Source organism: Rhincodon typus, chromosome 9, assembly GCF_021869965.1.
Source record: "Rhincodon typus isolate 14 chromosome 9, sRhiTyp1.1, whole genome shotgun sequence".
NCBI classification, from domain to species: domain Eukaryota; kingdom Metazoa; phylum Chordata; class Chondrichthyes; order Orectolobiformes; family Rhincodontidae; genus Rhincodon; species Rhincodon typus.
In genome coordinates this window covers 78674394-78700332 of record NC_063340.1, presented here as the reverse complement: position 1 = coordinate 78700332, position 25939 = coordinate 78674394, and the positions used below count along the sequence as shown (strand labels likewise).

The 25939-nt window shown below is 40.9% G+C and overlaps 1 protein-coding gene across 1 annotated transcript in view; it reads left to right on the top strand.

Moving 5' to 3' along the window:
• Window positions 1–25939, top strand: part of LOC109915009 (inactive phospholipase D5-like) — a 75661-nt gene that overhangs the window by 19141 nt on the left and 30581 nt on the right. The window contains exons 3-6 of the mRNA XM_048601366.1: window positions 5516–5699; window positions 8911–9025; window positions 13590–13717; window positions 25198–25399. Coding sequence (XP_048457323.1) covers window positions 5516–5699; window positions 8911–9025; window positions 13590–13717; window positions 25198–25399 — 629 coding nt within the window. The remainder of the gene's footprint in view (window positions 1–5515; window positions 5700–8910; window positions 9026–13589; window positions 13718–25197; window positions 25400–25939) is intronic.

Below are 25939 nucleotides of genomic sequence, written 5' to 3'. Positions count from 1 at the left end.
TCACACACTCACACACTCACACACTCACACACTCACACACTCACACAGTCTCCCGCTACCTCTCACACACATGCTCTCATACACACATGCTCTCACATTCTGTAAAGCGTGTGCGCACACACAAGTGCATGTACACACGTGCACATATCTATGGGGTGAATCATTTCATCCAAGATGTTTGTTTATTTGCAAATACATTCTATTTTGTTCAAAAAAGCCACACAATTTGTAGTCACAGTTAGTCAGTGTGGCATCTTATAAATTCCAGCTTTCGGAATAAAACCAGCCTGATTGCAAGTTAAAACCCTGAGACAGATTCTGAACAAAGCCTCACACCTACAATTCAGAATCCAACCTGAGATGTCACCTTTTGTATATTGCAATGGTGCTGCCTGATTGTTGTGACAGCACAGCACTGACATTGACATTGTAAACACTTTACACACCATCTAACACTCTTGGTCACCTGCAGAGACTTATTATCTGACACCAGTTGTATGATCTTTTGATCTCTCTGCCTATAAACTCTGTGTCTGTGTGCCCTGCTCTCTCACTGCACCTGATGAAGGGGCGGTGCTCAGAAAGCCTGTGTGATTCCAAATAAACCTGTTGGACTATAACCCAGTGTCGTGTGACTTCTGACTTTATACTCAATGCCCCTTGCAATGAAGGCGAGCATGCCATAAGCCTTTTTACTACCTTATCTATCTGTGCTACCACCTTCAGTGATCTGTGAACCTGCACACCCAGATCCTTCTGCATATCAATACTCCTAAGAGTTCTGCCATTCGCTGCATAATTTCCACCTGTACTTGACCTTTCAAAATCCATCACATCACATTTGTCTGGATTAAACTCCATCTGCCATTTTTCTGCCCATGCCTCCAACTGATCTATATCCTGCTGTATCCTCAGACAATCCTCCTCACTATCTGCAACACCACCAATCTTTGTATCGTCCACAAACTTGCTAATTAGACCAGCTACGTTTTCCTCCAAATCATTTACGTAAATCATGAAGAGCAGAGGTCCCAGCACTGATCCCTGTGGACCACCGCTAGTCACAGGCCTCCATTCCGAAAGGCATCCTTCCTCTGCTACTCTCTGTTTCCTATGATTAAGCCAGTTCTGTATCCATCTTGCCAGCTCACCCCAATACCATGTGACTTCACCTTTTGTACCAGTCTGTCGTGAGGGACCTTGTCAAAGGCTTTACTGAAGTCCATGTAGACAACATCAACTGCTTTTCCCTCATCAATTATCTTCATCACGTCCTCAAAAAACTCGATCAAGTTAGTGAGGCACGACCTCCCCTGCACAAAACCATGCTGTCTATCGCTAATAAGTGCATTTGCTTCTAAAAGCGTGTAGATCTTATCCCTGAGAATCTTTTCCTATAATTTCCCTACCACCAACATGAGACTCACAGGCCTGTAATTTCCAGGATTATCCCTGCTACCCTCCTTGAACAGTGGGACAACATTGGCTACTCTCCAGCCGTCTGGGACCTCACCTGTGACCAAAGAGGATACAAAGATATCTGTCAATGCTCCAGCAATTTGTTCTCTTGCCTTCCTCAATGTTCTGGGATAGATCCCATTAGAACCCGGGGACTTATCTACCTTAATACTTTTTAAGATGCACAACACCTCTTCCTTTTTCATAGCAACTTAGCTTAGAAACTTGACACTCGCTTCCCTGAGATCATCCTCCACCAATTCCTTCTCTTTGGTGAATACTGACACAAAGTATTCATTTAGGACTTCACCCCCCTATTCTAGCTCCACACATACATTCCCTCCTTTGTCCTTGAGTGGACCAACCCTTTCCCTGGCTACCCTCTTGCTTTTTATATATGTACAAAAAGCCTTGGGATTCTCCTAAATCCTGTTTGCTAATGACTTTTCATGACCCCTTTTAGCCCTTCTAATTCCTTGTTTAAGTTCTTTCCTACTTTCCTTATATACTTCAAGGGCTTCTTCAGTTTGTATCCTAGACTTTACATATGCTTCAGTATTCTTTCTGACCAAGGTCATAACATCCCTGGTCAGCCAAGATTCACATAACTTGCCCATACCTATCCTTCATTCTCACAGGAACATACTGCTCCTGAACTCCTATCAACTGCCGTTTGAAGTACTCCCACATGCACGATGTAAATTTATCCTTAAACAACTGCCTCCAATGAACACTGTCCAGTTTCTGCCTAATATTGTTGTGGTTCACCTTCCCCCAATTTAACACCTTCACCTGAGGAATGCTGTTATCCCTATCCATGAGTATCTTAAAACTCACAGTATTGGTCACCACTCCCGAAATGCTCTCCCTCTTTCAGCCAAGTCTGTGTAATCGCAATAATGTCATAGTTCCAACCAAAGCTCTGAGTTCAACTACCTTGCCTATTACAATTCTTGCACGGAAACACATGCATTTCAGGCCACCTCCCCTGCTCTTTGCAACAGCGTTTCCCTGCTTGTTCTTGTTCCTAGTCATGTTTTCCCTGGTTTCTACCTGTCCCTGAATTTCTGCATCTTCTGCCCTACTCCTCTGCTTCCCATCCCCCTGCCATACGAGTTTAAACCCTCCCGAACCACTCCACCAAGTATCCCCCCAAGGACATCAGTCCCTGTCCTGCCCACGTGCCACCTGTCCAGTTTGTACAGGTCCCACCTCCCGAAGAACTGATCCCAACACTCCACGAATCTGAAACCCTCCCCCTCACACCATCTTTTCAGCCACGTATTCATCCTATATATCCTGCTGTTTCTACTCTGATTAGCTCATGGTGCTGGTGGTAATCCTGAGATAACTACCTTTGAGGTCCTACATTTCAACTTTCTTTCTAGTTCCCTGTATTCTGCTTTTAGGACCTCATCCTTTTTTTACTATGTTGTTAATACCAACATGTACAACGACTCCTGGCTGTTCACCCTCCCCCTCCAGAATGTCCTGCAGCTGCTCTGAGACATCCAGGACCCTAGCATCAGGGAGGCAGCACGCCATCCTGGCCTCTAATTTGCGACCACAGAAATACCTGTCTATTCCCCTTACAATTGAATCCCCTATTACCGTAGCATTTCCAAGTCTATCCCTCCCTCCCTCCGCAACAGAGCGAACCCTGGTGCCATGAATTTGGCTGCTGCTGTTATCCCCTGAGAGGCCATTCCCCTCAGTAGTATCCAAAACGGTATATCTGTTTTGAAGGGGAATAGCCACAGGAGATTCCTGCACTCCCTGCTTAGCCCTCCTGCTCTGCCTGGTGGTCACCCATTCCTTTCCTGCCTGTGGAGTCTGAGCCTGCTATCCTTACATGCTATCCACGACACTGTCCACCTTGTAATGCTCTACAGTGTCCCCAGACGCCACTCCAACTTCAAAACTCCGGCTTCCAGGAGCTGCAGCTGGAAATACTTCTTGCACACATGCAGCACCCAGGCTTCCCACATTGAGGTGCAGACTACAATTTGGAGCTCTCCTGCTGTGTGTTACCACTTTAAGTTAATTAATCCTTACAATGTTAGATCATTTTAAGACCAAGCCGAAGCTTCTGATGCTCTCTGCTCCAATAACAATTTCTCAAAACTTTCCTGTTACTCACCAACACCAGTTTCCAGAAACAGTTTAGGCTTGCGCTCCTTTACCTGCGGAACTCTAGCTGCAGACCTTCTGTTTGGTCTGAACCTTGCCTCCCCACTTTTGATTTTGGTTAGAGGAGCAAGGAGGGATGGAAGCTCTACAGTAGTCTTTGAGGCTAACTGTTCATTAATGGCAGGTTCTTCCACAATACACTACCTGCCCGCCCTGACTGTGAAGTCCACCCCCAGAATGCAAATGAACGATGACTCAAACACCCTCTGGTTGGATTTGAGATTTTAAACCCCGTTCCCCCCATACATACCAGTACGTGCATACACACGCACACATAAACAGAAACAGATAGACAAATAAAATCAGTGTTATGTTGGAGAGAATATATATGGGGAAGTAGTTCAGTGGCCCATGATCCTTTTGCTTGCCAGGATTTTCTCTCCTTCAGCAAAAGCAGAAATTGCTGGAGACGCTCAGCAGGTCTAGCAGCATCTGTGGAGAGAGAAACAAAGTTAATGTTTTGGTCCAGTGACCCGTCTTCAGACCCTGGACCTGAAACATCAACTCTGCTTTCTGTCCACAGATGTTGTCAGACAGCACTAAGTTTCTGCAGCAATTTCTATTTTTGTTTTTTCTCTCTGTCCTTCAATCTCTTTTCTCCAGGTTCTGTTCAGTTCTATACAGGAGACACAAGGAATTGAAATATTGACAACAGAATCTCTTAGTAACTTGTTAAAAGCCACATCTTACAGCAACTGGTAAGGGAAAATAAATAGGCTTTCTTCAGATTTTAGGTATTTTACTGGAGAGAAAGACACACCATCTCTCTTTGCAGCAGTCTGAAGGCTTCTGCCAATATTGTTCTCACCCACAAGTTTTCCAACTACTCAGAAATCAATCAGATAGTTGTTGTCAGGCTGATGTCTGGTCACAACTGCACAAACCAATCCTGTTACCTGCCAAATCTCACTCTGTACACACCCCCTGGGGCTGTTCCCCCCCCACTACAAACAGCCTCCCTCACCGTTTGAACAAAGCTGTAGTGTAAACACAACTTACAATGTGTTTCAAAAACAGAAGTTGCTGGAAAAGCTCAGCAGGTCTGGCAGCATCTGTGAAGAAAAAATCAGAGTTAACGTTTTGGGTCCAGTGACCCTTCCTCGGAAATCCTTCAGAGTTCTCCCCTCGAGTTCTGAGGAAGGGTCACCGGACCTAAAACATTAACTCTGGTTTTTTTCTTCACAGATACTGTCAGACCTGCCAAGCTTTTCCAGCAACTTCTGTTTTTGTAGCTAGGAAAATGTAAGTTTATATGCAGCATAGGGGGTGGGAGGAGGGGTAAGGAGTAAATGATAAGTGGGGATTGTGCCCAAAGAGAGAGAAGAACAGTTGGACAGATAATGGCGTTGATAACGATCTGGGTAGGAGTGCGAATAGCTGTTAATGGAGACTGTTAGTGGCTAACAATAGGTAGTGTGTAATGGCAGGCTATGTGATAACAAGGCCTGGTATATGGGGTAGGGGGCTGGGACATGGGAGAGTTCAGGCCCTAAAAGTATTGAACTCGATATTGAGTCCAGAGGGCTGCAAGGTCCCCAGATGGAAAATGAGGTGTTGTTCTTCCAGCTTGCGTTGAGCTTCGCTGGGACACTATTACCCTATATATGGGCTTTTTACCCTATTATTGACGTTGGATAATTTATACACAGATATATTGTGTGATAATAATGTGCATAGCTCAAGGTAGCTTAAAGTTAAGGGTTGATGCATCCGATTCTTTATTTTCAATTATTTATGAATAGCTGAAAATGAGGTTGGGATTTTAGTTTACTTTTTTCCTCAGGTAAGTGCAAACTAAGTGCTCTTTTGCAAATCATCTCTTGTATCTTACATGGAAACCCTGAAGCAATTCTGCATTTCTCTTCAGGGTTCATCTTGTTGAAAATATTCCAGATGAGCTGGACGATACCGCCAACACCACAAAGCACATTTCCTTGTTTCAGGGCTGGATGGACTTGCTGGATGCTGCATTGCACGGTGTTGATATTGTCTCTTCCAAATGGGCTCTAAGAAATGGTCGTCTGGACCAAAACCATTCACTAAGCCACTGGGTAAGTGACTCAACTGAATCAGCAAGTAGATGCAGAAAATTTGGTTCTCATAATTTGTGGAAGACAATATATTTCTGAACCATAAAATGTAATAGCAATCAGCAAACCTTGAATTCTATGAGGTTGGTGTTGCTACAATATCGAAATATAACATTTTAATGAAAATCTGTGTACCTGTGAATCAAATGATCTCATTATATGTTTGATAAGTGAGTGTTGGAATGAAACCTGATACTTTTCAGCCTACAGGAGACATAGAAATCTACTTCTGGGATCTAATTTTCTTTCAAGATTTAGGACATTGATTACCGACTCATACTTTAATGATGTAGACTCAAAATTAAATGAGGCAGGTATAAGTCAAGATTCAAATGGCATCTTGTTTCATGTGACAGTGCAGCAACTCTCCAGTGCTGCCTAAATGTCAGCCGAGAGTATGTGCTTACGTCTCCAAAGTGAGACCTGAACCCATCAGTTTCTGAGGCAGAGCGTTACAGCTGTAATACTTGAGAAGTAATGATGTGGAAAATTAATGTTCTCTGTACAGGGAGTTGACTTGTTCATGTTCACTGTTCGGTGAATCAGGTAGCATCTAGCACTTGTACGAAGGTACAAATTTGGTGTGTATCTCCTTGTACTCTGCAACAGGAAGAAGTGTCCACCTGGTGTATGACACTCTACCCACTGCCCATCATATAGGCACACTGCTGCATACTGCCTTTTTGTACTTTTCATGGAATGTGAGCATCGCTGTCTGGGTCAGCGTTTATTGCGCAGAGGGCATTTATGAGCCAAACACATTGCTTTGGTCTGGAGTCACACGTAGGCCAGACCAGTTAAGGATGACAGATTTCCTTCCACAGAGGACATGAATAAACCAGATTGGTTTTTACAACAATTGACAGTAGTTACATGGTCAACAAGTGTCACATTATTGGCAGGTCAGTTAACCATAACGTGTTAAATATCTCATTAGCTGTCCTTTACCCATTTAGCGCGCTGTTGCAGTTCTGGGTTCCTTTAGACTGTTTTATAGCTAATGTCCTGACAACGTAAGTTTCCACAAGTGAAGCATACCCACTACCCACCTCCCATCTGATACATGCATTCTTTCACTTCCCAGTCTGGAGAGAGAATTGACTCCAGAATTACCAATGATCCCTGTGTCATATTGTTTGAAGACTAGAGGACAGGACTAATCCTACATACTTCAGATGGAGGGTATTGGGGTTGAGTTGTGGATCAGCCATGATATCAGTCAGTGGTGGGACAGGCCTAGGAGGCTGAATGGCCTAGTCCTGTTCATACGTTCCATATAGAAAATGTGACACAAAATATTAATAAAAATCACATTTGCAAAATTAAGTCGAGTAGTAATAATTCATTTTTAATTTCCCTAGAGAAGGTGGTGGTGAACTGCCGTCTTGAGGTCCTGCCATTCCTGTGGTGAAGAAATATCTACAGTGATGTTAGGGAGGGAGTTCCATCCATTTTGAACCAATAACTGAAGGAATAGTGACTTATTTACAAGTCCGGTGTGCGAGCTGGAGGGGAACTTGTGGGTGTCGAGAAGTTGGGTAGAATACTTGTTGATTGGAAGGCAGGACATTAAAATTTGGTCTTTTTAAAATATTAATGTTTGTAAAATGATAAGTGGAAGGCAGTGTGTGGTCCCTTGAAAAGATGATGTGCTCTTTCTAGACTTAGAGAGAAAGAAAAGGTCTATGGGCAGCTTGTGGGTTTGCAGGTGCACCGAGCATCTGAATTGCAACATTTGTATCAAAAAGCTATAGAGTTAGCAGGCAAAGCAGCATTTTTATCAAGACAGCAAATTTGAATTTAGCCAATTAATTTAAACTAGGCCCTTAGATACCAAAAACCAATTAAATTTAAATTTGATGGTTTTGACAACATAGGACCAATCCTATTGTAAGAAATTGATATGTCATCAAGAGTATAAAAGATGAGGGCATTTGGAAAATCGGGAGAGAACCAACTGTCTTCTGATAAGAGATCAGCTCTCTAAGCGAAAGCATCATCTAATAAATAAAGGTACCATGGCACTCTTAGGTGACATTCCAGACAGAAGAATTCACAGAGAACCTTCCTGACAGAAGATCAACAGAGAAGGCACAGAACATTCCTGAAGATGTAACCTGGATTTTATTTGGAGAGACATAGTTCTAATTTTTTTTAAATTTTGGTTTATATGAGTGGAACTTTTATTCGGGAATAGTTAGTAGTTAGAAGGGAATTGTTTGGTTTGTTAATAGTTCAGTTAATTTGTTCACTGTTAGAGTTAGATAAATAAATTATTACTTGTTGATAATAGAGAGAGTGTCAGGAATTTATTTCATTTAACCGCTCCTTTATAACAGATTAGGGATGAGAGACAGGTTATACCACTTTTCACACTCCTTTTAGCAGATTATAGGGTGAAGCATGCCTCTCTGGGTGTTTCGGTTTTAATTATCAGAGGGAGGGTCAACCTCCGCTTTATAACAGTGGGCATGGTGCCCCATGCACCTGCTGCTGTTGTTCTTCTGGGCAATAGGGCTTGTGGGGTTTGGAAGGTCAGAAGTGGAGATGTTGTTCTACCAATTTTGTTTGAAATAGAATATCTTTACTACGATAGGTTTATATACTTACATATGTGGGCTACTAAATGTAATGACAATATTTATAATACTTCAAACTAGCAGACTGACACAGTAAGGTATTTGTGGCTTCATTTCTAGTGTACCTCGATGGCTGAGGGCTGGGTTTCTGAAGCATAGCAGATAATCTTAGTCATCCCTACGAAGGAAGCTGGCATCTATTTATGGCTGTTAATTTTCTGATCCAAAAAGACAATTGTATCTTTTGTGAGCAACATCAAGAAGGACTGTGTTTGTAGACTGTTTATAAAGTATTGACAACTGTAGGAGCTGGTTAACTGCTCGTACATTTGTCAGGATGAGTTTAGGGCACATTCCACTACTTTGTCTGGGCAGCCTGATTGGATTTGTAAGGGCATCAGACCAATCAGAGGGAATCCAGATAAATCTGCCCAGTTCGATGGACAACTTACATCAAAAATATGTAAATGTGGATAATACTGGAAGATTGCATTTTGACAAATAGAGCAGATAGAAAAGAGACCCAAATGTTTCTTTGAGATTTGGAAATGCTATATGATTTTTATTTTTAATCTGTAAATGCCATTTGCCAGGGTGAGAATATATTTGAGAAGCTGCAGGAATTGAAGACTCGTAACGTTGGCCTGAGAATCCCGATTAATAAATTCCAATTTGGATCCCAGGATGTGACAAATCTGAAAGTGAATGGTAAGTAAAAATTTCACCCTAAAATTGTGGATAAGCAAGTGGTCCATCAGTGAATACTTCCAAAAACAGAAAGTGCTGGAGAAGCTCAGCAGGTCTGATGGCATCTGTGGAGAAACAGAGTTAATGTTTCAAGTCTAATATGACTCACCTTCAGAACTAATAATTAAAACTACCTATCAACTGTTACTGGGCAATCTTGGCCTCCAGTAGCTTCTCACTAGACAACTACTGCATGAAAATATTGTCTAGGTTTGTTGGCTACTGAGCTCCTCAATGAGGAACATCATTAAAGACTCTTCTCAAAAAAAATGTTCATGTTCCAATGTAGTCAAGTTTCTTCAATGGTAAAGCTGAGGTCTGATTTTAATCCTAAATTGATTTTCAGTTTTTCCCAATGTCGTGACTTTAACTGTGATTGATGAAGAAAGCAGGACAGTGTGGAGAGGCAGGGAGAGATTGAAATGCCTCAGTAGGTTAACTGAGGCATGGAATTGTTTTTATCTTTGTGTGGAATGAACCACTGCATTCCCTTTGTGAACATAGAGGCATACATTTGAGGTAAAGCCCAAGAGGTTCAGAGGAGATGTCAGAAAAAATGTTTTCACTGAGAGGGCAGTGGGAATCTGGAACTCACTGCCTGTAAGGGCAGTAGAGGCAGAAACCCTCATAACATTTAAGAAGTATTTGGATGTGCATTTGCATTACCAAGGTATACAAGGCTATGGGACAAGTGGTGCAAAATGGGATTAGAATAGATGCTTGTTTTTGACCAGCACAGAATTGATGGGCCGTAGGGCTATTTCTGTGCTGTATGGCTTTAAAGAGGGAATAGAGCAGATATTGATTGGAGAATTAATTTTACCTACAGGTTTTCTTTGGAACTGACTCTGAAATATTTACTTTAAAGATTTTGAAAGCCTTTTTCTTAACTATCAATTATAATGACCAAGGTGAAAAGGTACTTAACAAGCTGTTGGAGCTGATAACTTGTAATGTTGGTTATACTGTCAATGAGTGAAAAATCTTGCCAATATTCATTTCCTCCAAATTAAAATTTAAGTTCTTTGAAGGGCTTAAACAATTAGAGAATGAAAGAACTTGCATTTATATATCCCCTCTTAGGGTCTCAGGATGTCCTTAAGCAATTTACATTGAATGAAATCATGTAACATAAGAACTATGGCAACCTGTTTGTGTACTGAATCCCACAAGCTGCTTTGAGATAATGTCCAGATGATTCTTTAGCGGTGCTCTTCAAGGGGGGAGTATTGAGGGAGCATTCCCTTACCCTTCTTTGAAATAGTGCCATTGGATTCAGCACCTGAAAGGGCAGATGGACCCTCAGTTTAACACAGCAGTGCATCAGAAAGAGAGTCCCTCTGGTAATGCAGTGTTATACCAAAGTGGCAGGCTAGATTTGGTGCTTTGGTCTCTGGAATTGACCTTGAATTGGCACGGTGGCTTAGTGGTTAGCACTGCTGCCTCACAGCACCAGAGGACACAGGTTTGATTCCACTCTCAGGCGACTGTCTGTGTGGAGTTTATACGTTCTCCCCGTGTCTGCATGGGCTTCCTCCCACAGTCCAAAGATGTGCAGGTTAGGTGGATTGGCCATGCTAAATTGCCCATAGTGTCCAGGGATGTGCAAGCTTGGTGGATTAGCCTTGGGAAATACAGGGTTACAGGGATGGTGTGGGTCTGGGTGGGATGCTGTTGGGATGGGCTGAATGGCCTGCTTCCAAACTGTAGAGATTCTATGAATCCTCAGCCTTTTGACAGAGGCGAGAAAGTCACTACTGAGTCCCTACACAAGTGATTGAATTAATCAGAGCTCGATTTAATTATAACCCTTCAACATAATTAAATCTCTTTTTACTTCATCCTCAGATTTATTCTCTGGTTGTTGGAACTAGAGGACAACCGCAAGAGGACTGTGTCCTACATGATTCCTATAAAGTGAGAACTAACCACTGCGATTTAATTCCATCACAGACAGTCAGTTCCCTTGACACATTGATGATAATGCCATCAAAAGCTCACTAAGAAAATACACATTTGGGTTCCTCTGAAACCTAAGGATTGTAATTGCTTCAGATTGGCAGTTAACTGCATTCTGTATAACTACCTCATTTTGCCATGGTTTTTGATCTCACAGGGCAACGTCTTCGCTGCTAGTTATTATTTTGGAAATACTCCCTGATGTTTCATGCAGAGCATTCTGCGTGCTAAAGCTAAGCACCATATACTTCATAATCAAATAATTAATTATCAGTTTCCTACAGTTATATATTTGGTAAAAATCCAATGAAACTGCCAACTGTCAATCTCTCTTGTTCCCTATTGGGGATATATTTAGCGATTAGTGTCAGTGGTAATTAAGTGTTCCTAGGCATTCCTTTCTCCCCTTTCTATCAGTTTTTCACTTCCCTCTTTCTCCTGCCATGAACAGTTCTACCCTTCAGTTTGTGGAAATGGGGTTAGAGTTTTGTCAATGCCACTTAGCAGAGAGACTGTTACAGACTATATTGGAAAGTCCTTCTATAAGCTTAAATGAAAAGAGGATCCTCTCAGCATGTTGCCTTGGGGTACTTACCATGCTGATGGCTACAATGAGGTTCTGTCCTAATCTTGAGAGGCTCTTTGTCCATTGAGAACATTGCAGTCAAGTGAAACCCCTCCTTTGTTCTGGCATCTACATGCTCAGATATTCTGGCAGGGTATCAGGAAGGGAGAGAACGCTGACCAAATTTACCATCCCTAACAAGGCCTATGAAAGACAAGTATAGGGTCTGCGTCTGAGATTACTTCATAACAGACCAGGAATTGAACCTAGGAACTGACTATAATGTCGCTTTCTTATTTGGAACACAGGCAGTCTTCTTATGGAATACTCTTTACACTGCCGATGTATAAATCCAGTCTCCTATGACTGGTTTAACCCCTGTCTTCGATCGACATGATTTCAAGAAAAGGTTATTCAGTGATTTATGTACGTGCTGTTTGTGGGACTTTGCTGTGTGCAAATTGGCTGCTGTGATTCCTGAATTAGAACAATGACTATACTACGAAAGTACTTCACTGGCTGTAAATTGTTTCAGGGCTATGCTGACATTATTGATGTTGCTATATAAATTTAAGTTTGTTTGTTTTTCTTAACTACTCAAGCTCCTGAAGCAGGTGTGCTGTCTATTTACGCATTGATAGTGTTCTCTGACTTCCTGTGCATCCTTTGGCTTGCCTGCTGTATATAGTGTACACATTAAAATCACCATCACCAATTATAGTAAGGAGTGATAGCTCTCTTAAATCTCTTCCTTTGTCTCCAAAACCTGCAGCTGGCTCATAATTCACTCATTCTGCTTACATTTACAGTGCCAGTTTCAGTTGGGAGTTGTAATTGCTCACATGCTTTTAACCCTTGAATGGTCACTTGAAGTTGACGTCTTTTAACTTTTTCACACTAAATAATGCTTCATTTATCCTCCAGCAGTTTGCATGGGCTGTTGTTTTTTTTTGTTGACTTCAGTTCTAGAAGGTTTCCCTTCAATGCCAATGACAATACAGGAAGACTAAGGAAAAGCAAGTTGCTGCAGACCAAGGGATTGATGAAGGCATCCATTACACCTGGCATAGCTACAGCACAAATAAAGGAAATACTTTGGTTGATTCCTTGCTCCGTATTACTGTCCAATTGTCCATATGTGAGTGACCAAACTGAGCATCCCCCCATCACCTCCGGTGTGAAATGCCAGAAACGATGGGGCTGATTGAGATGGGGCTTTAAAGGGACAGAATTCCAAACAATACATAGTGTCCAACATTTTTCTTTAAATAAAGCAACAGAATTTGCATCTGGCCTATGCAAAGGTTTGGATGATATCATCACACTTCACACGTCACCCTTCAGCTCTGCTACTTCCAAGGGTCAAGAATATATTAAATTTCATCTTAATTTGATTCCAAAGAAAAGTTATTGGACTCGCAATGTTTCTCTCTTCATACACGCTGCAAGACCCATTGGGTTTCTCCAGCACTTTCTGCTTTCATCTTTTATTAAATTTCATGCTGGCCTTTCTGACCTGGAGCCAGAAATTTATAGTTGTCATCCAACTTGCAAACTTCTGTCACTAAACTGCAATTAAACTCAGCTTGGCTCGTTTACAGTGATTAAACTTCATGGCCAAAGGGACAGGTCAGCTTAAACACAATCCCACAGTGAGAGCAGAATAATATTTAGTTAGCTAACAGTGTTAGTAAGGACAAGTTGCTGACCTCATCAATGTATCATTCAATGAAGAGCTGGTTTTCTATTAACAATAAAACAAGGTTATAATATGAGATTTTATTTGAGTGCAACTACTTCTGATATTTTTAATTTTATGCCTGCCCAATTTTAAAAGAATATTTATGTGATAATATTGATAACATATTCTGCCATCAAACCCACAATCTATTGAGTTAGTGATGAGAGATCTTCATTTTGTGTCATGTATGCTTCACTATGTAGCTTGAAGACATTGATCAGTAGCAGTTAATGCCAATTTGTTGGCTGTTTAACATCCAGGTGCACTGGTGAAATACATCAATATGACTCCTATTATTGGTGGTGAGCTTCGTTCTTCCTTTTGGGTGGTGGACAGGAAGCATATCTACATTGGCAGTGCCCACATGGACTGGCGCTCTCTTTCGCAGGTAATTCATGCTGAGGCTCATGTAAAAATAATCGTGTAATTTTTTAAGGTTGATATTTTTATGTCTTTTGAATGTGTGCCGCATCCCACGCAGGAATGTCTAGTCAGCATTGAATTAGAACCTTTAGACAAAGCGCGCAGTTGCTTGATGATCAATGCAGCTGTATGGACTGGACAAGTATTGGAAACTTATCGAATGTATTGTTGCTCCTGGCTTCAAGCGAAAGATTGAAAAACAAATTGAGTTGTCTGAGTTTGGCCTGCCTTATCTAATTTGGCGGAATAATACTGGTGGCTGCTGCAGTGGAATAAGCAGGTACAAAGTATTCGGGCATGAGTGACATTTGTCTTTGACTCACTGAATCAGGTTCAGTCCAGTCACAGCACTGTGATTAATCATAAAAATGTCACAGGATCAATATGTAACGTAATGGAGGACAAGGCTAAGGTATTACTGGGGCAATGTGTAGTACCAGTGGCATTTTCTATTACAAAGAACAGAATTAGCCTCTGCTAGGACAATGCATTAGATGCAGAACTTTTTCATCACACAAAACCAGGGCTTTTGTGACGTGAACATAGTTGAAATATGTTTCACTTGCAATAGGAAATGAAAGTGCAATTTTCCCTTTTATGTCAGTTGCCATTGTAAATAAGATATGTATTAAGCTGTATTATGCTCAATGTTCTGGAAGCTGGATGGAGACTCCTTTTGAGCAAAGTTGACAGTCATTGAGTTGAACCTTAGAGTTTTTCTTGCATTAGGAAAAGTAAAATTTGACACATTTACAGTCTAACTGTAGATGTGCCTAATGTGTGTCACTAGTAACAAATCATTGGAATTAATATTCCAGGATAACTACCATTCTCTTTATTTAATACAATAAACTCATCTATGTTCTTGATATTGATATTAGGACCCCATTAACTGCAAATCCAATTATAAGGACAAAGTTTGTATTCTGGACTGCTATATTTAATTACAATGGAAGAAGTTGAACATTTATTGCATCAAAATGACAATGAACATCTGCCTGAAGAAGCCTTCTTTAGACTTTGAGCAATGCTTTTTGGTTGGATATTAATTCATGTATCCTCTCTAAGCCATTCATGACTAGGGAGTAGGTCACCATTCCTTCAGTGTAAATGGGTCAAAATCCTGCAATTCTTTCTCTAATGGCACTGTAAGTTTAAGGAAAGATTAGCAAAAATGCTGCATCCACCCCTTCTAACCTTCAATACCCTTGAAGAATCTATCCACCTCTGTATCATCATAGAATCCCTACAGTGTGGAAATAGGACCTTCGGCCCAACAAGTCCACACTGACCCTCAGAGCACCCTCCCAAACCCATCCCCTGTAACCCACCTAATGTACAAATCCCTGAACGCTACAGGCAATTTAGTATGACCAATCCACCCAGCCTGGACATCTTTGGACTGTAGGAGGAAACCGGGGCACCCGGAGGAAACCCACACAAACATGGGGAGAATGTGCAAACTCCACACAGACATTTTTTGCGATCTTTACATTCTGTCCAACCGTCTGTTGTGCCACTAAACTTTGCACATTTCTTTGCTTTTTCCCTAAGTTTGATGCCTTCCCTAATTTGTTTTAGCGAACCATAGACGGTGGACCCTCCCTTTAGAAGTTTGCTTTGTACGAGAAAGTGTAAGTAGAAAGTGAAAGTCTCCATAGTCCCAGAGGTCTATAGGCTGCTCTCTCATTAGAGGAATACAGACTGGTGGTGAGTTCAACCTAAGTTTAATCTCAACCAGTATGGGAATTAAATCCTGCAGCATGCTGACTATTCTAAAATAGCCCCTTTAATGCCTGCCACTGTGTTTCTATTGAGCTACTTATGTCAGTTAGTTCAGTTGGCTAGATGGCTGGTTTGAGTTATAAGGAGGGGGTGGATAGGCTGGAACTTTTTTCACTAAAGCGTAGGAGGTTGAGGGGTGACCTTACAGAGGTTCATAAAATCATGAGAGGCATAGATAGGGTGAGTAGCAAAGGTCTTTTCCCTAGTGTGGTGGAGTTTAAAAACTAGAAGGTTTTGTTTTAAAGTGAGAGGAGAAAGATTTACAAGGGACCTTGGGGGCCATTTCTTCACACAGAGGGTGGTGTGTATATGGAACGAACTGCCAGACGAAGTGGTAGACGCAGGTACAGTTACAACATTTATAAGACATTTGGACAGGTATATGAATAGGAAAGGTTTAGAAGGATATGGGCCAAACGCAGCCAAGTGGATCTAGTTTAGTTTGGGAAACCTGGTTGGCATGGACGAGTTGGACCGAAGGGTCTGTTTTTGTGCTGTATGACTCAATGGCTCCAAAATGATGCTAACAGGGTGAGTCCTGCCTTCTCAAATTAACCACTCACCCGAGGCATGGAGACCCTTGGGTTAGATTGTTTCTGTCTCTCTAATGACAGAGCGACCCTATGGTCCTCCAGGACTGTGGTGACTTTAACTTAGTACGATTTTACGAATTGACGTATCCCATGGCCTAGTAAGCCAGTTCATTTCAGTTAGCTCAGTTTTCATGACCGCATTGCTTCCCTTATTTAAGTTGAAAATACCAATCTTAGATCCATTCAAGCAGAAAGTAAAATTTAATTTAAATTTAATTAAAGTATAGAATTTAATTATATTGTGGTTGCTGCTACCTAGGGGTGCCTTTACTCTGAGGTCACTAATTAATCCTGTTGCATTATACAATATCAAGTCTTAAAAAGCCTGTTCTTTGCTCAATTTCAGAATATTCTCTTCTAAGGAACTATCTCAAAAATATTGTGTGAACTCCTCACCGAATCTACTCCGCCGATCTGATTTTTCTAGTCTATATGTAGATTTTTGTCATCCATTGTCCCTTTATTGCAATCACCTAATATTTTTTCTTTAGTACTTATTCCTGCAGTATATTTTATTTACTATTAGGGGGCCTGTATGCCTCTCCCAGTAGCAACTTCTTGTCTACTATTTCTTATTTCCACCCAAACCGATTCTATATCCTCATCTCCTAAATGGAAGTCATCTCTAACTATTGCACAAATGCCATCGTTAATTAACAGTGCCACCCCACTACATTTACCTAACTTTCTATTCTTCTTGAATGTTATATACCCCTTAATATTCAGGACCCAATCCTTATCCTCCTGCAACCACATCCTTGTAATGACAATCATTATTGTTCCGTCAATGTGCACTAACAATTTGTTTACTTTGTTATGAATGCAATGCAGATTCCAATGCAGAGCCACTAGTTTTGTTTTTTGTTATCTTTGAAAGTCTTTGATTGTTGGGATATTCCTAGGTTTTTCCTTTCTGTACCTTCCAGCTGTCCTCAGACCCTATTTCCCATATTGTTTTCCTCTTTTATCTTGTCTCAGCTCTTTGGTACAGCACATCTTGTCACATTTGATCCCTCGGCCCTACTATTTAGTTTAAAAACCTCTCTGGCTCCCTAGCAATACAGTTTATAAGAACACAGGTCCCAGCAATGTTGAAGCATAGACTGTCCCAAGAGTACAGCCAAACTTTCCACAGTACTACTGCCAGTGTCCCGTAAACTGCAACCTACTTCTTCCACACTAGTCTTTGAACCACATATTCATTTTTCTAAATGTAAGCGCCAATTTGCATGTGGCTCAGGTAATAGTCTAGAGTTTATAACCTTTTGAGGTGCCACTTTTTAGTTTAGTGCTGAGTTTCTCATACTGTCTACACAGAACCTCTTTTCTAGTTCTACCTAGATCATTAGTAACTATAAGGGCAAAGACCACTGTGTTCTCCTTTTCCCCCTGAGGAGATGTCCCAAACCTGGTACTGGGCAGGCAACAACTGCTCTGTGCTGTAGAAAACAGTGTCAGTTCACCTCAGTCTTCTAAAATAAAAACAAAATACTGTGGATGCTGGAAATCTGGAACACACACAGAGAATGTTGAAGAAACTCATCAGGTCTGGCAGCACCTGTGGAGAGAGAAACAGAATTAAAAAAACAGAATTAAGAATTAAAAAGTCCAATATGACTCTTCTGCAGAACTTCAGGACTGAAAGAATCTTTTTCAGTCAAGGCCTATCTACCATCCACGGGTCACTAGTCTCGAATGTGATGGAATGTTCCCCAGTTGCCTGGGTGGGTACAACTTCAAAAACACTCAAGAAGCTTGACACCATCCAAGTCAAAACAACCTGCTTGATTGGCATTATAACCACAGACGCTCAGACCTTCCGCCACTGACACTCAGCAGCAATGTGTAAAACTAGGAGATGCACTGCAGAAATTCGCCAAAGATCCTTCAACCGCACCTTCCAAGCCCATGGCCACTTCCATTTAGAAGGGCAAGGGCAGCAGAAACGCCATTACCTGCAAATTCCTTGCCACTCACCGTCCTGACTTGGAAAAGTATTGCCGTTCCTTCACTGTTGCTGGGTCAAAATTCTGGAATTCCCTCCCTAAGGACATTGTGGGTGTACCTTTAGCACATGGACTGCAGCAGTTCAAGTAGGCAGCTTACCACCGCCTTCTCAGGGACAACCAAATACAGGAAATAAATGCTTGCCAGTCACTGACGTCCATGTCCCATGAGTGAATAAAAATAAACTTACTGATAGTCACCAAGCACCTAACTTCTTTCCCTGTAGTAAAGTAAGAATTCCATGCTCTCAAGTTTACAGTCAGTTTCTGTAATGATTTTTTCATGGCATGTGGCTATTGATCATGAGGACAACACTTACTGTCCATTTGTAATTGCCTTTAAGAAGATGATGTTGAGTTGTTTTCCTGAAACACAATGGAAAAAACCCCTGATGGAAATTATATACAGGCTTCCTAGCAGTAATCAGGATGTGGAACAGAAAATAAATCAGGAGGTAGACAAGGGATGTGAGGAAGGCACTATTACAATAATCATGGGGCACTTCAATATTCAAGTGGACTGGAAAAATCAGGTTGGTTGTGGATCTCAAGAAAAGGAATTTGTTGAATGTCTAGAAGATGGTTTATTGAAGCAATTGTGGTACAGTCCACTAGGGAACAGGTAGTTCTGGATTTGGTGATGTGTAGTGAGGCAGAGTTGATTAGTGACCTTAAAGTGAAGGAACCCCTAGGGAGCAGTGACCACATATGGTATAATTCACCTTGCAGTTTGAGAGGGAGAAGCTTGAATCAGATATAACGAGATTACAATTGAATAAAGGTATCTACAAAGACATGAGGGAGGAGCTGGCCAAGGTTGATTGGATGGGGAGCCTTGCAGGGAGGATGGTGGAGCAGCAATGGCACGAGTTTCTGGGGGTAGTTTGGGAAGCACAACAGAAATTCATCCAAAGGAGGACGAGGCTATCGTGGTCAACAAGGGGAGTCAGGGTCAGCATAAAAGCAATAGAAAAAGCATACGATGTGGTGAAGATTAGTGTGAAGCCAAAGAATTGGAAAGCTTTTAAAAACCAGCAGAAGTGACGTTATGCACATTGGTAGGAAGAATAGAAATATAGACTATTTTCTAAATGGGGAAAGGCTTCGGGAATCTGAAGCAGAAAGGGATTCGGGAATCCTAGTTCAGGATTCTTTTAAGGTCAACATGAATGTTCAGTTGGCAGTTGGGAAAGCAAATGCAATGTTAGTACTCATTTCAAGAGGGCTGAAATACAAGAGCAGAGATGTACTGCTGAGGCTGTATAGGACTCTGGTCAGACTGCATTTGGAATATTGTTGACCGTTTTGGGACCCATATCTAAGGAGGGATGTGCTGGCCTTGGAGTGGGTCCAGAGGATGTTTACATGAATGACCCAGAGATGAAGGGCTTGTCTTATAAGGAGCGGTTGAGGTCTCTGGGTCTGTTCTCAATGGAGCTTAGAAGGATGAGGGGAGTTCTAATTGAAATAGCAGAATACCAAGACGCCGGGATAAAGTGGATGTGGAGATGATGTTTCAACTAGTAGGAGAGACTAGGACTCAAGGGCACAGCCAAAGAGTGAAGGGGCAACAGTTTAGAATTGATCTGAGGAGGAATTTCTTCAGCCATGAGGGTGATGAATCTGTGAAACTCATTGAAGGCTGTGAAGGTCAATCATTGAATGTGTTCAGACAGAGTTAGGTTCTTGATTAGTAAGTGGATCAAAGGATGCTGGGAGAAGAATGAGGTTGAAAAATACATCTACTGCGATCAAATGGTGGAGCAGAGTTGATGGGTTGAATGGCCTAATTCTGCTCCTATGGATGTTTAAGGTGATGGAGAGGGTGTTAATCAAGTGTCCTGGATGGAGTTAGAATGGCATTCATGCAGATAAATGGAGAGTGTTCTGTCATACACACTAATTTTACTCACATATTTTGAGAAGTTGACGTTCCAAAATCGTATTGTTCCTAGTGACAAGGCGGTATATCTGTTTGAGGCAATTTACATTTTAGCGAGTATTCATGATTCATTGGTTTAATGCTTTTGTTATTCACAATGAGAAAAAGTCATAAATTACTTTTTAAGGTGAATGTGTTTTGCAATCTCTCTATGGCATTTCAGACTGGATTCCCCTTTTAACTCTGGCCCGATGCTGCCGAGATTCTGTCCATTTAGTCAAAATGAACAATTGTAAAAGTTGGATATAAATTGGTCCCATGCATTGGTAACTGGTTAAAACTGTGCAATTGCCATATTTCACACGGCATTGGAAACTGGCCCCAGCAAAATTAGATCAGCTAAGAAGCCTGAACTCTGGCAGAACAAAATAGTAATTGGGATGAGAACTTCTGGCAGCTGCAACATTGGACTAAAAGCAAAATATTTCATCAATCAAAATCTATAACTTCATAGACGGCCAAGTGTTTCTAAGGTGGAGATGATGGTACTTGTAGTGATTGAAATGAGATCAGCCAGGTTGGTCTCATAGAATATGAGTTCTGTGATTGGGCTGTTAACCTGGTCCAATCAGGGAGCCCTGGCTGACAGATATAAACAGGAATGTCAGAGGTTCTATTCACTCTGAGAGCTGTCAGGGAGCTGGATCAGTCTTGAGGATTCTCCATGTGTAAGTAAAGGGTGACTTAGTGACAGGATACCAGCCTCTGTGGAGTTATTTCAATAATGTTACTAGGCTAGTAATCCAGAGGCTATTGTGTTCCAAGAAAACACAAACCATAAACTGCAGTTCATAGTAAACAGGAACATGCAGCGGATCATTTTTATGAGAATATAATTGGATACAGTCCAGAAATTCTCTTCAGGTATCTGTAGCATATGTAAAAGTGAAAGGTTAAACTTCAGTCTCATTTAATTACATTCTCTGTCAATTGTTTCAAATACCTTATAAACAAACCTAAGCTCATTTCATGTTAACCACCTTAGACTGAATGACAGGGTTATTCCTGCATCAACTTGAGGTCAAATCCCATCATGGCAGCTGGTGAAATGTCAATTCAATAATAAATCTGAATTTGAGAGCTTGTCTCAACAGCACATTGCTGTAAAAGTAGCCTGGTTCACTAATGACCCTTTCAGGAGGGAGCTCTGTCTAAGCCGATCTGGCCTACATGTGACTCCAGACCCACAGACATGTGACTGTTCCATAAATCCACTCTGAAATGGCCCCAGAGAGAGCAGACTGAGCCCCACTTTAATACCTTTTGTGGGGCATGGCATCCTCAACAGTGCAGCATTTGATCAATATTGCACTAAAGAGTTGGCTAGATTATGTTTCCCAAACTCTAAACTGGCTTCAAGAACAATAAAATTAAACTAGAGCTACTTGACGGGAAATTACACAAGAATACAAGAAATAGGAACACAATCAGGCCATTCAACCTCTCAAGCCTGTCTCACTATTCTGTTAACTCATGGCTGATCTGTCCCAGGTCTCCACTCCTTCAATGTGCCAATCATCATTGTGCTCGACTCCTCTGTTTCAAAAATGTATCTACCTCCTCTTTAAATACTTTCAGTGATCTAGCCTCCACAATTCTCTGGGGTCAAGGATTCTCAATATTCATTCCCCTCTGGGAGAAGAAATTCTTTTGCATCTCAATTTTGAATGACTGTCCCCTTATTCTTTAACTACATCCCTTAATTCATTTGTGAAAATATCTTCTTAACACCACCCCTATCAAGCCCCGTCAGAATCTTGTGTATTTCAATAAGATCACCCCCTCATTCTTCTAAACATGAACGAATAAAAACTTAACCTGTTTAGCTGTTCTTGACAAGTCAACCCATTCAGGAATCAGTCTACAGAACCTCTTTTGAACTGTCTTTTCTTAAATATTAAATGAAAACAAAAACATTCAGTTAGTCAAATTGTTAACTCCCATCAACACCTTTTCTCTTGTATTATAAATTGTTGTTATCATTTGGATTTTGGCATTCTTGCATTTGGCATGAAGAGAGCAAGAGGAAAAATGTGTCTCTACCTTCAGAAAGGTAGTTCTCTTACTGTCCATATTATTTTGTTCCTGTCTTGCTCTCAGCAGCATATTTGAAAGTAATCTCTAATTTCTGCTGACTCCAGGCTAATCCTGGAGGGGTGGTGGCCTTACTGCTAATATCTTGCACCTCAAGCACCTTTATCTAGTTAATACATTATTAGAATGAAATTGATTTTGTATGCAGCACAATCGTCTGCTGTCTTTCATTGTGAAAATGCTTGACTATTGCTTTTAAAATATATCTTGATTTTCAAACCTACCAAAATTAAAATTCTACATTTGTCACATGCTATACAGACCCGCCTTTCAGTCAGTGAGACCATTCAGCCTAAGGTGGTAACACGAAATACACTTAGTTTTGTTTGTAAGGTATTTGAAACCACTAACTGAGAATGTAATTAAATGAGATTGAAGTTTAACCTTTCATTTTTATATAAGCCACAGATGCCTGAAGAGAATTTCTGGACTGTATCCAATTGTATTCCCATAAAAATGATCCATGCGTGTTCATGTTTACTATGAACCACAGTTTATGCTTTTATGTTTTCTTGGAATACATAAATCCAAAATAGGAGCAGCAATAAGTCATTTGGCCCTTTTGAGCCTGTTCAGCCATTCAATAAGGTCACAACTGATCTTACCTCAACTCCACCTGCCTGCTTTATCCCCATTTCCCTGAGTAATTCCAGTACCTAACAAATCTACTGATCTGTGTATTGACTGTATTCGACAACTGAGCTTTCAAAACTCAGTAAAAAAAAATTCACAAACCCTTGAGAGAGGAAATTTATAGATTCGTCAGTTAGGGACGCATTTTCTCAGTGTCTACCCTGTCCAATCTCTTAAATGTTTTTTATGTCTAACCCCGAATGAAAAACCAGGTAAACTGGCAAATTTGTCCAACTCAGCTTACCTGGCCAGTAAACTCATTTTCAAGTATTACAGTTTTTCTACTGTTTTTTTCTTCTCTCTTGGTAGTTAGATTCACCTTAAATTCCAGAAAATATTAGATTTGTCCACTCAATCACTCCCCACAGGACAATCCCCACATTCCAGAAACCACTCCATTGAACCTTTGCTGTACTCTCTCTACAACAATTATAGTGTTCCTTAGGTAAGGAGACCAAAACTGTATGCTGTACTCCAGGAGTGGCCTCAACAATACTCTATATAATGGTAGTAAAACATTCTTTCTCTTATACCTTTCCTAATTGCTTGCTGTGCATTATTCTTCATTCATTCATGTGATAAACATTTGTTGCCTATCCTTGATTTCCCCTGAGCTGAATGGTTTATTTGGCGACTTGAAAAGGTAGTTAAATGTCAGCCATATTATTGTAGATCTGGGGTTACATGTAGGTCAAATCAGTTAAGGATGGCAGATTTTCTTTCCAAAATGGCTTAGTGAACCGTTTTATAACAACAATCATTTACAGCTTTGTGATTACCCTTATTGAGACTAGCTCTATAATTTAGTTCAAATAAAATATAATTCACATTCCCCTAGCTACTACAATAGGATTTGAACGCACTTTGTCAGAGTACCAGCCTGGCCAAATGATTAATAGCCCAGTGACATTATCATGAGACCACGGCCTCTCTGTGCTATCTTCCTATACAAAGAAATTCTAGTTCCTTTGAATAAACGCATTGCCTTACCTCCCACCATTCAAAACACATTGTGCTTTTGTTTTATTTGGATAATGTCATACTTGGCCACGTTAAAGTCAATCTGCTGTGTTATTGCCCATTTGCCCATCTATCTAATCCTGATTTATGTCCTGTTCAAGTGTTTACTTTCCCACCTAACTTTGTATATCCACCAAAACCAAATACGTCCCACTCAGACCACTCACTGAAGTCATTAATATAGATTGTAAATAACTGAGAAACAAATAAACCTCCTTGTGGTGCCCAACTAGTTACAACCTGAAAATGTCCCGTTCATTCCTACTGTGTTTTCTAATCATTAACCAATCCTGAATCCATGCTAACTAAACCCTTCAACCCTGATGTTGTGTGATATGCCTTGTGTAGCATCTTATTAAATACTTTTAGAACATCCAAACACACCACATCCACTGGTTCCTCTTGTCTATCCTATCAGTTAAATCCTTACAAACTAGCAAACTTGCCAAACATGATTTTACTTTCTGAATTCTGTTCTGACTCTGCTTAATCATGTTAGGATTTTCTAAGTGTCTTGTCACAACTTTCTGGTGATAAACTATATACATTTCGAGATGTGTCGTTCAACAAAATATTTCAGTTTCTCTTGAAAGTTCTTGGGAGGTCTACATTTTTGTGCCTTCTGTTGTCTGCTGTGCCTCACTTCACCGTACTGTTGCTTCTCAGTCAAAAAGTTGAAACTCCACTTTAAAAAACTTCAGCATAAAGATTGAGACTGACACTCCACTGCAAAACTGGAAAGGGAGACAGAGATTACATCTTTCAGGTGAGATGTTAAACTGAGACCTTGTCCACTATCTCAGTATGGGAGCATATCCCATGGCACTATTTTGAAGAAGATCATCCCCGTGACCTGGCCAATAGTTATCCAGCAATCAGCAACACAAATTGGCCTGTCATTATCCATTGCTTTTTTTAAGGGTTTGCTGTACAGATATTACCTCAGCATTTTCTTACATTACAACCATGACTAAGTTACAAATGTGTTTGACTGTGAAATAGTCTAGAATGTTCTGAGATCACGAAATGTTGTGTATAAATGCTCATCTAATTACAGATGCAGCAGTGCAAGAAGGCAGCTCACTACCATCTTGTAGGGATGGGCAACAAATGCTGGCCAGCCAGAGATGCCCATTCCCAAGAAGTGAATAAAACAAGTCTGATTTTTCTGAAGCATTGTCAGTTCCAATACACCCATGTTGGAGTCTCTCCCATCTCAGAACCATCTTTCCATTTTACTTAAGATATTCAACCTTATTAGCAATGCGTAGGCACGTCTCCTTGTAGTGGTAGAGTATGTTGTAGGAGAAATCAAGGTTGACAATTCCCATCTGCTGCTTTGCCTTGAACAGAATTCACTTCAATTCCACAGATGAAAGAGTTGGGTATCATCATGTACAACTGCAGCTGCCTTGGCTTAGACCTGCACAAAGTCTTCTCTGTGTATTGGCAGCTAGAGTACCGAGACTCTCCACCTGAGATTTGGTCAAAGAAGCTGTTCGGTATTTCCAGCATGCATTCTCCCCTCAAGCTACAGCTGAATGGGCTTGAAGCCAATGTCTATCTGGCTGTAAGTAAAGTTTCATTTTGATACTCTTTGTATTGCCAATTTTGTCAGAGAATGGAGCAGATTTACCCTTAATGAAACCCGTCATTAATCCTGGAAGTAAATATTAAGCAAGAAGTGCAGCTTGCTTAGTGATGGCTGTGGGGTTTTCCTTTGGTTCTGATTAGGCTTTTGTTGCCCAATCAACACACAGTCCACTAGAGACATCTATCCTTGTGTGTGATACATTGCAGCATATAGTAGAGAACATGAGCTACCTGGCGTGCATTCGAACTCTAGAAGTGACAGCATTCAGAGACAATAACACTTCTTTGTTCCTTCATATCTGGCCAGTGTTGAAGCTGAAACTAGCATTGGCCAGTGTTGAGAAAAATGAATAAAATCTGGAATGAGTGACTATAAGAGATTAGCATTCTTTTTAAGAGATAGTAGGAACTGCAGATGCTGGAGAATCTGAGATAACAAGGTGTAGAGCTGGATGAACACAGCAGGCCAAGCAGCATCATAGGATTTTCTGATGAAGGGTCTAGGCCCGAAACGTCAGCCT